The 13135-nt window shown below is 36.9% G+C and overlaps 1 protein-coding gene across 1 annotated transcript in view; it reads left to right on the top strand.

Moving 5' to 3' along the window:
• The first annotated feature begins 913 nt into the window (after positions 1 to 913).
• LOC110924276 overlaps positions 914 to 13135 on the top strand; it is a 61782-nt gene continuing 49560 nt past the window's right edge. Inside the window, exon 1 of the mRNA XM_035976351.1 lies at positions 914 to 1834. Within this exon, the coding sequence (XP_035832244.1) occupies positions 1771 to 1834 (64 nt within the window). The 5' untranslated portion in view covers positions 914 to 1770. The remainder of the gene's footprint in view (positions 1835 to 13135) is intronic.

Genomic DNA, 13135 nt, shown 5'->3' with positions numbered 1-13135 from the left:
AGACCCTGGGAAACCTGGGTTGGATCCTTGAGCCAAACGGGTTTTACCGGTAATTTCACTATCGTGCCTACGGGCGGGTGGGTTACTGGGTTTTCCCCGGAATTGGTGGTGGACTCGGGTTACTCTTGGAGTACTCCGTTTGTCCAGTGGGTGCCCCGAGAGTGCTCGGGATTGAGTTTGTTGGCCGTTCAAAAAAAAAAATATGCTAATGTTATTATAAGGGTAAATTCCACTTTTCGTCCTTTACGTTTGTAGCGGGTTGCAACGAATGACCTTTAACTTCAACAATTACAGTCACAATCTTTTATTTAGAAAACTCATTACACCTTTGCAACCCGCTACAAGCATAACGGACGAAAAGTGTAATTTATCCTTATTATAATCAGGAATAATAACATTAACAGATCACAATTTCATGAATACCATCCAACATGTTTCTTTACATACAAGACTTGATACTGAAGATGATTTAATTTGCAAAATGTGTTTTTAATCTGCAATCATATAAATATATATACTTTTAGTACGTTATGGGTAACATAAACTTGGTAATGAAGTTAAGTATGTATATGTATGCCTATAAATGCTAGCTCATCCTTTCATAACTCACCCCATCACATCTTCAGTTGCTCTATCTTCCCAATTCTCTTTTCATTTCATTTGTTGTTTACTTTTGGGTCTGTTTCTTCTCATACTATTTTTTTACTAGAAAAAGAAAAAAAAACGTAAGATGTTTGAGCACGAACATCCATTAAATCTTACAGATTTGTGGTCGGAACAACAACAACGTGACGAAGACTATGAAGAAGACAAGGAAGAGGACGAGGATGAAGTCAGGGGCGGATCTACAATCAAGAAAGGGGTTCCCAGGAACCTGTTCGGTTTGTAGTTTATAGTGTTAAGTTAAATAAAAAATACTGAAGGAACCCCTTAATATTTTGAAAAGGAACCCATAAACAAATTTGTGTGGTGATCAGTTGGTTAAGCGCCTCCTAAAGAAAGTTGAAGTCCCAAGTTCGAGTCCTTTCGGTAGCTTTTTTTTTGCGTTCTTGGAAGATGGGAAGATTAAAAGACAATCAATCACATTTACTGCTAATAACAGACACCATTTATTATTCTTGGTGGAATATTCACACTATTGTTTGATCATCATTCTTCGTCTACTTCATCAAAGAGGTTTGAATATCTTAGTTTGAAACTCAAACTATCTCGACCCTAAAATAATGATGAAACATTAGCTGAAGCCATTTTGCAGCTGATGATGGTAGGCAAAAAAAAAGGGACAACTTTGGGAAGAGAAAGTCAAGTTGGTTTAATTTTTTTCATTTTTGTATTTGATATTTCACAGATATTCTGGTATCATCACAACCATATGGCTTTTGTCAAGGGTGCAGTTGTGTGCCGAATCATTATAGGTATAAACCTCTAAAAGAGAGGATATCATCATCATACTCAGTAAATCCAATAAATAGCAAAACTAAGGTAGGGTCTGAGGAGGGTAAGATGTAGACAGCCTTACCTCTACCCCGTAGGAATAGAGAAGCTGCTTCCCATGATCATCATACTCAGTAAATCCAATCAATAGCAAAACTAAGGTAGGGTCTGAGGAGACAACCTTACCTCTACCTCGTAGGAATAGAGACGTTGCTTCCCATGAGACTATACCCGACCCGACGACCCGATTTTTTTTTATGTTCGGAGATATGAAATTGGAACATTAAAAGTGAACCCCTTAGAAAAGATTCCTGGATCCGCCACTGGATGAAGTAGATGCAAAACAAGACTTCCGATGTCTGTGTTCCCGGTGTCATGAAGAAATCAACTGGTTCCATAGGTATTACTACTCTTGTTCTACATGTAGTGATTTTTCTATCCATAAATTTTGTGCAGAGCTTCCCGATAGATTGGAAGACATTTGTAAGGTTGGTCATACTCTTGGCTTCTACCTATATAACAACGATTGGTGGTGTGATATTTGTGATAAACTTGGTAAGCCTAGAGAGCTACTTTACTACTGTGATCTTTGTGATTTTTATGTTGATGCAAATTGTGCTAAAAAAAGGCTACAAAACAATATCATCTATCATCCTAGCCACAAACACCCACTAGTTCGCATCCCTAGACAATTTTTAGGTGAGTGTGATGCATGCGGGAAAGAGCATAAAGGGCTCTTTTATCATTGTCCCACGTGTGCTAGTTCTCAATTCATTCATAGTGATTGTGCTTTTCTACCGAAAAAATTGCAAATCCAACATACGACAAATGATATCTTCTCCCATATTCATCCTCTCACCCTTGCTTATTCCTTTCCAAAAACGGATATAGAATCCAAAAGATACCCACGGTGTAGGGTATGCCATCTCGGGTTTTCTTCTAGTTCACATCTTTGGCTGTATAAATGCGAGAAATGCAGATACTATACCCATCTAGATTGCGCAACATCTCCAGGTAGACCTACCACCCTACCTAATATATATGTTTATAGTTATTTCTAAATATGTTATTGGTTCTATGTTTATCTAATATTTCAATGTTGTTGTTTTCACCAGCTACAGACAAAATGATTAAAAACTATGACGATGTTGAACACCCTGATCTTCTTCATCTTCCATTTCCCGATCCATCTTATAGCCTCCTAAAACACTTGTTTTTCAAGGAAAGTGGATCAAAAACACATGAAGTGAGTCATCAACACCCACTCATTCTGGAAGATAGCCCCACCTCTTCCAGAATATCCTACCATGACCCCACAAAGAGGATTGAACTTTTGTGCAATGGATGTTTAAGACCAATTACGAGTAGGCCAGTTTACGTGTGTTCTAATGAGGAGGGGGAGCATTGCAACTTTGTGCTCCACGAGTGGTGCTCCCGACTGCCTATTGAACTAAAAGACCACCCTCATCACCCACTGTTGAAAATATTGTTATTAAATCTGGTCAACAGCTTGACCATGGTCATTCAATTGGTTTATGGGCCTGTTATTTGATGTTGGGCTTGTACGCTTTGCTTTACTGGGCTAATTATTTGTTGAGTTGTTGGTTGTTGTTACAGGCCTGGTTGTTGTTGGAAATGTCTAGAAGGGCTTATGTGTAACTTGGAGGGTTTCTGTTGCTGATCTGTTGAAGCTTTAGGGGCTGGATTGAAACATTTCTTGTTTCTCGCTATTTGAGGCTTTTGATCATCATTATTGATCAGTTTAGTTGTTGATAAATCTCTCTCTCTCTTGTTTAGTTCTCTGCTAGGGTTTGATCCTTTGTGGTTCAGAGTTTGTATATGAATAATCTCTCAACTGTATCTGAGAGATTATTCTATTGTTCTTGTATTTCTTTCTATTGTAGATGATCATCAGTTGATGATCATCGTTGTACTTGTTGTACTTTTGATCTTACAGTTTGTAAGATCTTCTGGGTATTTTGGGGGGCAAGTATTTTGGGTTGGATAAATAAGATTTTGTCACCTGTTTTGTCGCTATTTCTTCTGTTGTTGTTCTTGAGTATTTGATTCATATAATTTTACATGGTATCAGAGCTTGAAAGCTCTTGGTACGTTCTTATTTCCGCTGTTTTGATCTGATTTGGTTGTTGGTTTGTGTAGGTCTGCTTCAAATCGCAGATCTGTTCTTGGTTGTATTAGATCTTCTGGATCTTGGGAGGTGTGATAGCAACTCAAACCCTAGCTAGGGTTTCTTGCATCTGGTTGAAGGACTGTGTTGGTCTCTGAACCCTAGAAGGTTTAGAGCAAACTGACCAGTTTGGTTGAAGGACTGTGTTGGTCTCTAAACCCTAGAAGGTTTAGGGCAAACTGACCAGTTGATCTGCCCCTGATCTTGTATAGGAACTTCAGATCTATTCAGATCTGGTGTTTTTGGATAGCTTGCACCCGCTGTGAGATCTTTCTATCTCCTCTCTTTATTTTTTGTTGTTGGTTGGTTGATTTAGTTGAAGTCGGGGTAGTGAGGACCGGCATTTGTTTGTGTATTTTTTTGTGATTGGTCTTTTTTTTGTGTTGGCTCCTGTATTAAGACCTGTCCAGGCACTATAAGTGACGAACCTGGAATCTGGACACTGATACAGCTTCGCCTTTTTTTGAGTTCTTGTTTATCTGTTCTTTGTTCTGGTATATCTGCTTTTGTGATTGTGTGTTTCTTGATTGATTGGTTATGGGTGATAAAGGTGATAGTTCTGGATCTACTCAGACTTTGATTAGTAAGTTGGATATAGGTGATCCATTGTTTTTACATCCCAGTGACTCAAGCTCTTTAACTATAGTTAGTATAAAGTTAAAGGGTACTGAAAATTATAGGGTTTGGTCTAGTGCTATGAAATTAGCATTAGAAGCCAAAAATAAATTTGGATTTATAGATGGAAAGTGTAAAAAGAATACTGAGGATGATGTTTTGAGTAGTCAGTGGGATAGATGTAACTCTGTGGTGCTAAGTTGGTTGTTAAATTCTGTTTCAGAAGAGTTGTATTTAGGTCAAGTTTTTTCAAAGCTAGCTTCTGATGTTTGGACTGATTTGAAAGAAACTTATGATAAGGTTGATGGCTCTATAGTTTATGATCTTTATAAACAAATTAATTGTATTACTCAAAGTGGTAGTTCAGTGTCTGAATATTATCATAAACTTAATACTATGTGGAAGCAGTTTGATGCTGTGCTTCAACTGCCCACTTGTTCATGTCAAGCAGCTAAAGATTTTAATGATTTCTCTACTTTAATCAAACTTATGCAATTTCTTATGGGTCTTGATGATGTTTATCATCCTGTAAGAACAAATCTTTTAACTAGAGAGCCATTACCCTCAGTCAAAGTTGCTTTTTCAATTGTATCTAGGGAAGAATCACATAGAAATTCTAGTTCAGGGTCAAAAGCTCAGAGTGTATCATTTGTATCTAGAACAACTCAGTCATTTGATCAAAAAAAGAAAGAGTTTAAAGGACCTAATCCCAATCTTAAATGTACTCATTGTAGTAAACTTGGTCATACTGTGGATAGGTGTTTTGAGTTAATTGGATATCCTTCAGGTTTCAGAAAGAAATCTGGAGGTCAAGGTGGAAAGAATTTTTCTAATAATAGATCAAATGTGTCTTCTGTTCCTTCTGTGTCACCATTTTCTCCAGAGCAGGTTGCAAAACTTTTGAGTCTTGTGAGTGAGAAAACAAGTTCTGAATCACAGCCTTCAAATGTTGGAGGTGAGTCTAAATGTGGTTTTAGTTCTTTAAATGACTTTATGTGTTGTTCAAGTTTGATTAGTTTTGGTTTTGATTATAGTTGGATTTGTGATTCTGGTGCAAACCAGCACATGATCAAATCTGATAAAGACATGTTTGATTGGTTTGATGTGTCCGAATTTGATCTTTCTGTTTCTCATCCAAATGGAACTAAAGCCAAGGTTGCTAAAATTGGTAGTATAAAACTTGCAGAAAATGTTATTTTAACAGATGTGTTTTTTGTTCCATCTTATAGTGTCAATCTCCTTTCTGTTTATAAGTTAGCTAAAGTGAACAAAATTACTGTTATTTTTAATGAAAATAATTGTTTACTTCAGGATTCGAAATCAGGGAGAATCCTGGTGACTGGTAAACAAGATAATGGGCTGTATTTTATTACAAAAGTGGTAATTCTATCAATCTGTGTTTTAATAGTCTTAATAATAGTAATTTGTGGCATAGTAGGCTGGGACATCCTGCTAGTCAGGTCTTGTCAATATTAAAAGATGACTTAGGTGTTGTTGATGTTACCAAACACCCTTGTGAGATTTGTCATAGAGCCAAACAAGTTAGGGTCCCTTTTCCTTTGAGTGAACATAAAACTAAAAATGTAGGTGATTTAGTTCATCTGGATGTCTGGGGTCCATATAAAGTTACCAGTAGAGATGGTTTTAAATATTTTTTAACTGTTGTGGATGATTACTCTAGGGCTGTTTGGTGTTATTTAATGAAAAATAAAACTGAGGTGTTTGAAAATATTGAAAATTACTATGAATTAGTCTTAACTCAGTTTAAAAAAAGGATTAAAATCTTTAGAAGTGACAATGGTACCGAGTTTGTAAATAGTAAAATGGAAGTTTTTTGCAAATCAAGAGGTGTTTTACATCAAACATCTTGTTCATACACACCACAGCAAAATGGTGTTGTTGAACGAAAACACAGGCATCTTTTAAACTTGGCAAGATCCTTATTGTTCCAAAGTTGTGTTCCTCTAAGTTTCTGGTCAGATTGTGTCTTGACTGCTGTTTACATTATCAACAGGTTACCATCTTCTGTGCTGCTAGGTAGAAGTCCATATGAGTTAATGTTTGGTTTCAAACCCTCTCTTGAGCATCTTAGGATATTTGGTTGTTTATGCTTTAGCATTGTTCTTAATGATTTAGACAAATTGTCTTTTAATGCTGAAAAATGTGTTTTGATTGGTTATTCAAATGTTAAAAAAGGATACAAGTTATGGAGCTTAGACAATAAAAAGGAATTTTATTCTAGAGATGTTAAGTTTTATGAAACTGTATTTCCTTTTAAATCATCTCAGATAACTGATCAAGATAAAAATTTAAATCAAAGTTTAAATCATTTAAACTTTTTTGATAGTGTTGAAGTGTTAACAACTTGTCCTATAAATCCCAATGATGAAGAGAGGAGTCATGATTCTCATGAGGTTACTGGTGATGATCAGCAACCTATTCCCTCTACATCTGCCATTCCAACTGTTGAACACCAGCATTCAACAGTTGGAGTTGAGAGTAGTAGTAGTAGTGATGAATATGGTAGGGCAGAGGACACAAGTACCTCAAATGATGAGATCATTCAATCTGAGGGAACTAGTGCTGTTAGAAAGTCTAGTAGGAGAGTTGTTGTACCAAAACATTTTCAAGATTTTGTTTTGAATGCCAAAGCTAAGTATAGTATTGATAAAGTTGTTAACTACTCTTGTTTGTCTAGTGATAATTTCTGTTTTACTACCTCTTTAAACAAAACTGTTGAGCCTTCCTGTTATGAGGAAGCAGCCAAAGATCCAAGATGGGTAGAGGCAATGAACAAAGAAATGGATGCTTTGTTCAGAAATAACACTTGGGTTTTGGCTGATCTTCCTCATGATAGGAAAGCAATTGGGTGTAAATGGGTTTATAGAGTTAAATATAGAGCAAATGGTGAAATAGAAAGATTTAAAGCTAGATTAGTTGCTAAGGGATTCAATCAAAGGGAAGGTTTGGATTTTGGAGAAACTTTTTCTCCTGTTGTTAAAATGGTTACTGTTAGAACTATTGTTACCTTGGCTGTCTCTTATGGTTGGTCTTTGTACCAGCTTGATGTTGATAATGCATTTTTGCATGGTACTATTACAGAAGATGTTTATATGAAGTTACCACAAGGCTATTATTCAAAAAATGAGTCTAAGGTTTGTAAGCTTGTTAAGTCCTTATATGGGCTTAAACAAGCCCCTAGGAAATGGAATTAAAGGTTAACTGATGTGTTGCTCAAAAATGGCTTTGTTCAAAGCAAATGTGATCACTCTCTATTTGTTATGTTAAAACCTGGTGTTACTGTTTTTTTGCTTGTCTATGTTGATGATATAGTTGTTACAGGAAATTCAGTTGTTGAAATTGAAAAAATAAAACATGTTTTACATGAAACATTTAGAATTAAAGACTTAGGTGTTTTAAAATACTTTCTTGGTATTGAAGTATTGTATAATCAAAGTTCTATTTTCCTAAGTCAAAGGAAATATTGTCTAGAACTCTTGAATGAGTTTGGCTATCTAGGTTGCAAGCCTGTCAGTACACCAGTTGAACAAAATTTTTTAGTTACTTCTAAAATTGACAAAAAACAAAAATTACTTGACAATATAACTGGGTTTCAAAAACTGATAGGTAAACTTATATATCTGTCTTTAACAAGACCAGATATAAGTTACACAGTTCAGTTTCTAAGTCAGTTTATGCATAGTCCAAAAGAGGTTCATTTGAATTTAGCATTAAGATTGTTAAGATATCTAAAGAAAAGTCCTGGTAAAGGATTGATCTTTAAGAAAAGTGTCAATCTAGAGTTAATAGGTTTTGCTGATTCAGACTGGGCAAAATGTTTAACTACACGTAAATCTGTTACTGGTTTTTGCATTTTTTTGGGAGACTGCCTTGTTTCTTGGAAAAGCAAGAAACAAAGCACTGTTTCTCGGTCTACTGCAGAAGCTGAATATCGTGCTATGTGCTCTGCTACTTGTGAATTAATGTGGTTAAAAAACTTGCTGTCTGAGCTGAATGTTATCTGTTCTTTACCTATGGTATTGCATTGTGACAGTGAAGCTGCTATGTCAATAGCAGCTAACCCTGTGTTTCATGAGAGAACCAAGCATTTTGAGCTTGATTTACATTTTTTGCGTGAAAAGGTTGCAAATGGTGTGATTAATCCCATAAAAGTTGTTTCTGAAAAACAACTGGCAGATATTTTTACAAAAGGTCTTAGTGTTGCACAACATGAAGATTTTTGTACTAAACTTGGGTTGGAAGATTGGTTTAAACCAATTGAATGAAGGGGGGATGTTGAAAATATTGTTATTAAATCTGGTCAACAGCTTGACCATGGTCATTCAATTGGTTTATGGGCCTGTTATTTGATGTTGGGCTTGTACGCTTTACTGGGCTAATTATTTGTTGAGTTGTTGGTTGTTGTTACAGGCCTGGTTGTTGTTGGAAATATCTAGAAGGGCTTATGTGTAACTTGGAGGGTTTCTGTTGCTGATCTGTTGAAGCTTTAGGGGCTGGATTGAAACATTTCTTGTTTCTCGCTATTTGAGGCTTTTGATCATCATTATTGATCAGTTTAGTTGTTGATAACTCTCTCTCTCTCTTGTTTAGTTCTCTGCTAGGGTTTGATCCTTTGTGGTTCAGAGTTTGTATATGAATAATCTCTCAACTGTATCTGAGAGATTATTCTATTGTTCTTGTATTTCTTTCTATTGTAGATGATCATCAGTTGATGATCATCGTTGTACTTGTTGTACTTTTGATCTTACAGTTTGTAAGATCTTCTGGGTATTTTGGGGGGCAAGTATTTTGGGTTGGATAAATAAGATTTTGTCACCTGTTTTGTCGCTATTTCTTCTGTTGTTGTTCTTGAGTATTTGATTCATATAATTTTACACCCACAACACCCCCTGATTCTCCATTCAAAAAGCATTGGTAAGTTTTTCGGGGTCTTCATTTGTGATCTTTGCTGGTTACCTTGCAATGGATTTGCTTATTGTTGTGTCGAATGCGATTACTACATCGATGTTAATTGTGCATTTGTACCTAAAGAAATCACTCACAAATCTCACCCGAATCACCTCCTTACATTAAATAGTAGTCGTCGTTCATTCATTTGCCATACTTGTGATGACTTTGGAATACACTTGACGAGGGCTTTGTTGATACCAGAGACAACTACACACAAGTGTGACAAGCATCCTATGAAGCTAAGTTACTTTCCCAGTGAGAACCATATGGGTGACTATTTTTGTGAAATTTGTGAGGAGGAGTTTGATCCCAAGTATACATTCTATCATTGTCGTGAGTGTATGCAGTCTATGCATACAGCTTGTGCTCCGTCAATACTTCGGTATGAAACATATGACAAATATGCTGGATATGGAGACGTTCATCGCTATGTAAATGTGAAATTTGGGGGCACATATAACAATATTGAAGTGCATCCACACCCTCTTTCATTCGATCAAGGAGTTGAAAGCGATGGTCAATGTGGCAAGTGTGGTCGCAGTCTCCATTACAAGATGATCTTTAAGTGTTTAACTTGTGAGTTTGTAATTTGCTACGATTGTATGGAGCGTCTTTGTAAAGACAAAAACTAAGCTATTTGTTTTCTCATCAAGTAAGGTGACCGACCACACACGTTGACTTTATACTTGAAGTCTTTTCTGTTTAATTTTTTCTTCTTTTCGATGTACTAAACAAATTGAAGTTAATACATGTGTTTGCTTTGTAATCCACATGTCTTTAGCAGCTTTGTATGCATTAGTTGTTTTTTGAATTGAAATTGTTGATGCAGATTTTGTGTCCGATGCTTGTCGAATAGATTAGTTTTAATTTTACGCTGAATTTGTAATAGTTAGTGACACGGTCTATCGAACGTGTATAGACCCGCTCGTTTGAAGTGGTCAAACGAGAGGGTTATTCGGTTGACCGTGTGTGTTTGCAAGACAAGGGGTGTGACTATAAATAGAAAACCCTTGCCATTTGCAACACAAGAGAGTTAGTGGAGGTTTGAGACCTCACCGGGAGAGCTCACCACTTGGTCTCTCCCCGGATGTATACTCCTTTGGTATTAGTTCGGTTATCATGTAATCGGGCCGACTTGTAATGTTTTACTACCGGATTAATACAAAGTTGTTTTGTTTATCATCTCTAATCTCTTCCGTCTTTGAACATAATCATGAAAATCACGGTTTCGGTCCCGAAACCCGGACCTACAATTGGTATCAGAGCCATGGTGCCCGATTTAGTAAATCTAACCGTTTACTAAGTCACATGTGCTCTAGATTTGTGATTTTTGTGCTTTTTGTTCAAGATGTAAAGTTTATAAAAGCCAAAAAGATTTTATTTCTATTTTATTTTCGATCGTACGATGTTGGATCTCGAGTCTTCGTTACCTGAAACCTGAACGAAAACCGAATTGACTAAATCTTCATAAACGGTCGAAATTTGCAAGTTTTGAAAGATAAATCTGAAATTGATAAATTTTGTTAAACTTTCAAACTGTCGGACGGTGTTTGATTGTGACATGGTCATTCGTGTGTCGTTTGTTTATACTAACTATATTCCAAGCAGTTGTTCTCATTACGCGTTTAGATTTCTTGCATGTGCAGATTCTAAAGGCTAGGAGAACATGGTCGATGACAAGCTTCGGAATGAAGACACGACGTGAAGGCACTCAAGTGTTGAAGATTCTAATGCATATGTATTGTTGCTGATGTGTGTATCGAAGAAGGATAAGAGGTCAGGCAATATGTTTATATCTACTGGACTGGTTTGTTTCAAGGAAAAAGATGACAACAGATGGCAGATGTATCGAAGAAGAGAGAAAGAGCTGCTGCTATTGTTGTATAATAATAATAATGATAAGAGAAAGAAGGTGATGTCGGCTGGTGATGTTTAAAAATAGGGTTGTTGACTTTTGGGTGAATCAGATACAATCTGTGGGCTGTGAATGCACATCACAAATTTTATTTGGGCTTGTGTTTTTGGTAAATGAGTTGGGCTAAAGACAAATTATTAACAGAAAGGTGGACTAGTTATTTCAAAGCAATTGTTGTCAGCCATGGATAAAATTGGGGATTTGTGATTATTTATTTGTGGATTTTTATTTGTGGCCCACTAGCATTTTACTAGCAACCATTATCACATTATGGGCTCACATGATGGTTTCTACAAATTACTAGTGGGAGTGGGGTCGGGTGTTCGTGAAGTTTAGTTGAACCACGCTTCTAAATGTCAACGTCAAATTTGTACGGGTTCGGAAGCGCGCTGGATGATGCGGCATGATGAAAACAAGAGATGATGAAAACTTGATTTTTGAAAAATGTGGGGTAGTCACGGTTACCGATGCAAATGGCAAGAATGGTGACGCGACTATAATGGGCCAAAAACAACACGGTATGTTCACTTCCGCACGTCAATATTTATGATTGTTACCGGTCATTCGGAAATGTTCGAAAGCATTTTGTTTATTGTCATATTCTCGCATTTGAAAATGAACGTATGAACCTGGAATGTCAATACCGGTCCTAACGAGTTCACAAAGTCTTTGGAGGGATACAAGTCGGATCCTACGGGGTACTAGGCGAAATTTCTTTATCAACTAGAATATGCAACGAAGAAATCTTTTTGTTTATTGTCATATTCTCGCATTTGGTAACGAATGAATGAACCTAGAATGTCAATACCGGTCCTAACGAGTTCACAAATTCTTTGGGGGGATACAAGTCAGATCCTACGGGGTACCAGGGGACGTTCTTATTCAACTAGAATATGCAAAGAAGAAAGTCGTTTTCGTGAATTTTCGGAACCGAGAACATTCAATGAAGATTGATGACAGTTCCGCTCAGTGGAGGGAATTGGTGAACATTTGAAGATAAATTCTACTCAGTGGAGAGAATTTGTTATGTGAAATTGACGACAGTTTCTTTGAAGTGGAAAGAATCTGTTAAGGTTTAGAGATTTTACCAAAGAAATGGGGGGATAAAAATTTTCATATGTTGAATTTCTTCGGTAAATTTCTAAACGCAATCACAGGTGGTAGAGTTTGTGATTTTCTGGTGATACAAACGGTTCTGCGTGGAATGTTTTGCACAGACACATATTTGAGGATTTTAATTAATTCTCCAGCCAGCGTGAAGAGTTTTGCACGGAAACATACAGGTATCTAAAGTCGACAGTAGTTTCAAAGCGCTGTTTACTGAAGACCTGGGGGAATCTTTATGAAAGTTGATAGTTCAAGGCTGAAGACCTGCAGGATTCGGTTTTGGGTTTGATGTTTCTTTGGGATTTTACAGGGATCTGGGGGTAACTCAATTCGTTGAGTTTGCAAACGATGTACTTGTTCAAGCTGACTTCCTGAGTACTGATGCTGAAGATCCGTAGTGCATTACGTGGTCAACTTCACAAAGGCGAGACAATGAGATCTGGATGTAGTTCAACTAAGCGTGCCGTTTGGTTGAGCTTGCAAGGGATACACTTGGTCTAGCTGACTTTCCTGAGTGTTGATGCTGAAGATTAAAGTGCATTACTTGGTCGATTCCACAAAGACGGTTTACAGAAGACAGTTCACCAGAAATCTCTATCAATGTAGTATGCTTGAAGATCAAGACTTGATGCAGTTTTTTTTTTAAGAATGGAACCCTTATCAAATGCCGGTTGGAGTATTGGAAGATCAGCGGAAGATCGGTCAATTGAGCCTTTTGAGGAAATTGCACAACACCCAACACGGATACGCGTACTTTGAGGGGGAAATATTATGCAAGGAGCATCAAGATACTACTTACCTGGATCATCGGTCAAGGGGGAATTTGTTAACACAGAAAGATGAATACTTGACTGAAGATCGATTGCAGTTGCATTTTCAGCATTCGACAGCAACGAACAAGGGGG

Source organism: Helianthus annuus, chromosome 8, assembly GCF_002127325.2.
Source record: "Helianthus annuus cultivar XRQ/B chromosome 8, HanXRQr2.0-SUNRISE, whole genome shotgun sequence".
Classification (NCBI taxonomy): Eukaryota; Viridiplantae; Streptophyta; class Magnoliopsida; order Asterales; family Asteraceae; genus Helianthus; species Helianthus annuus.
Note: the sequence above shows the minus strand (reverse complement) of the source record. Positions and strands in the feature narration are given on the sequence as shown.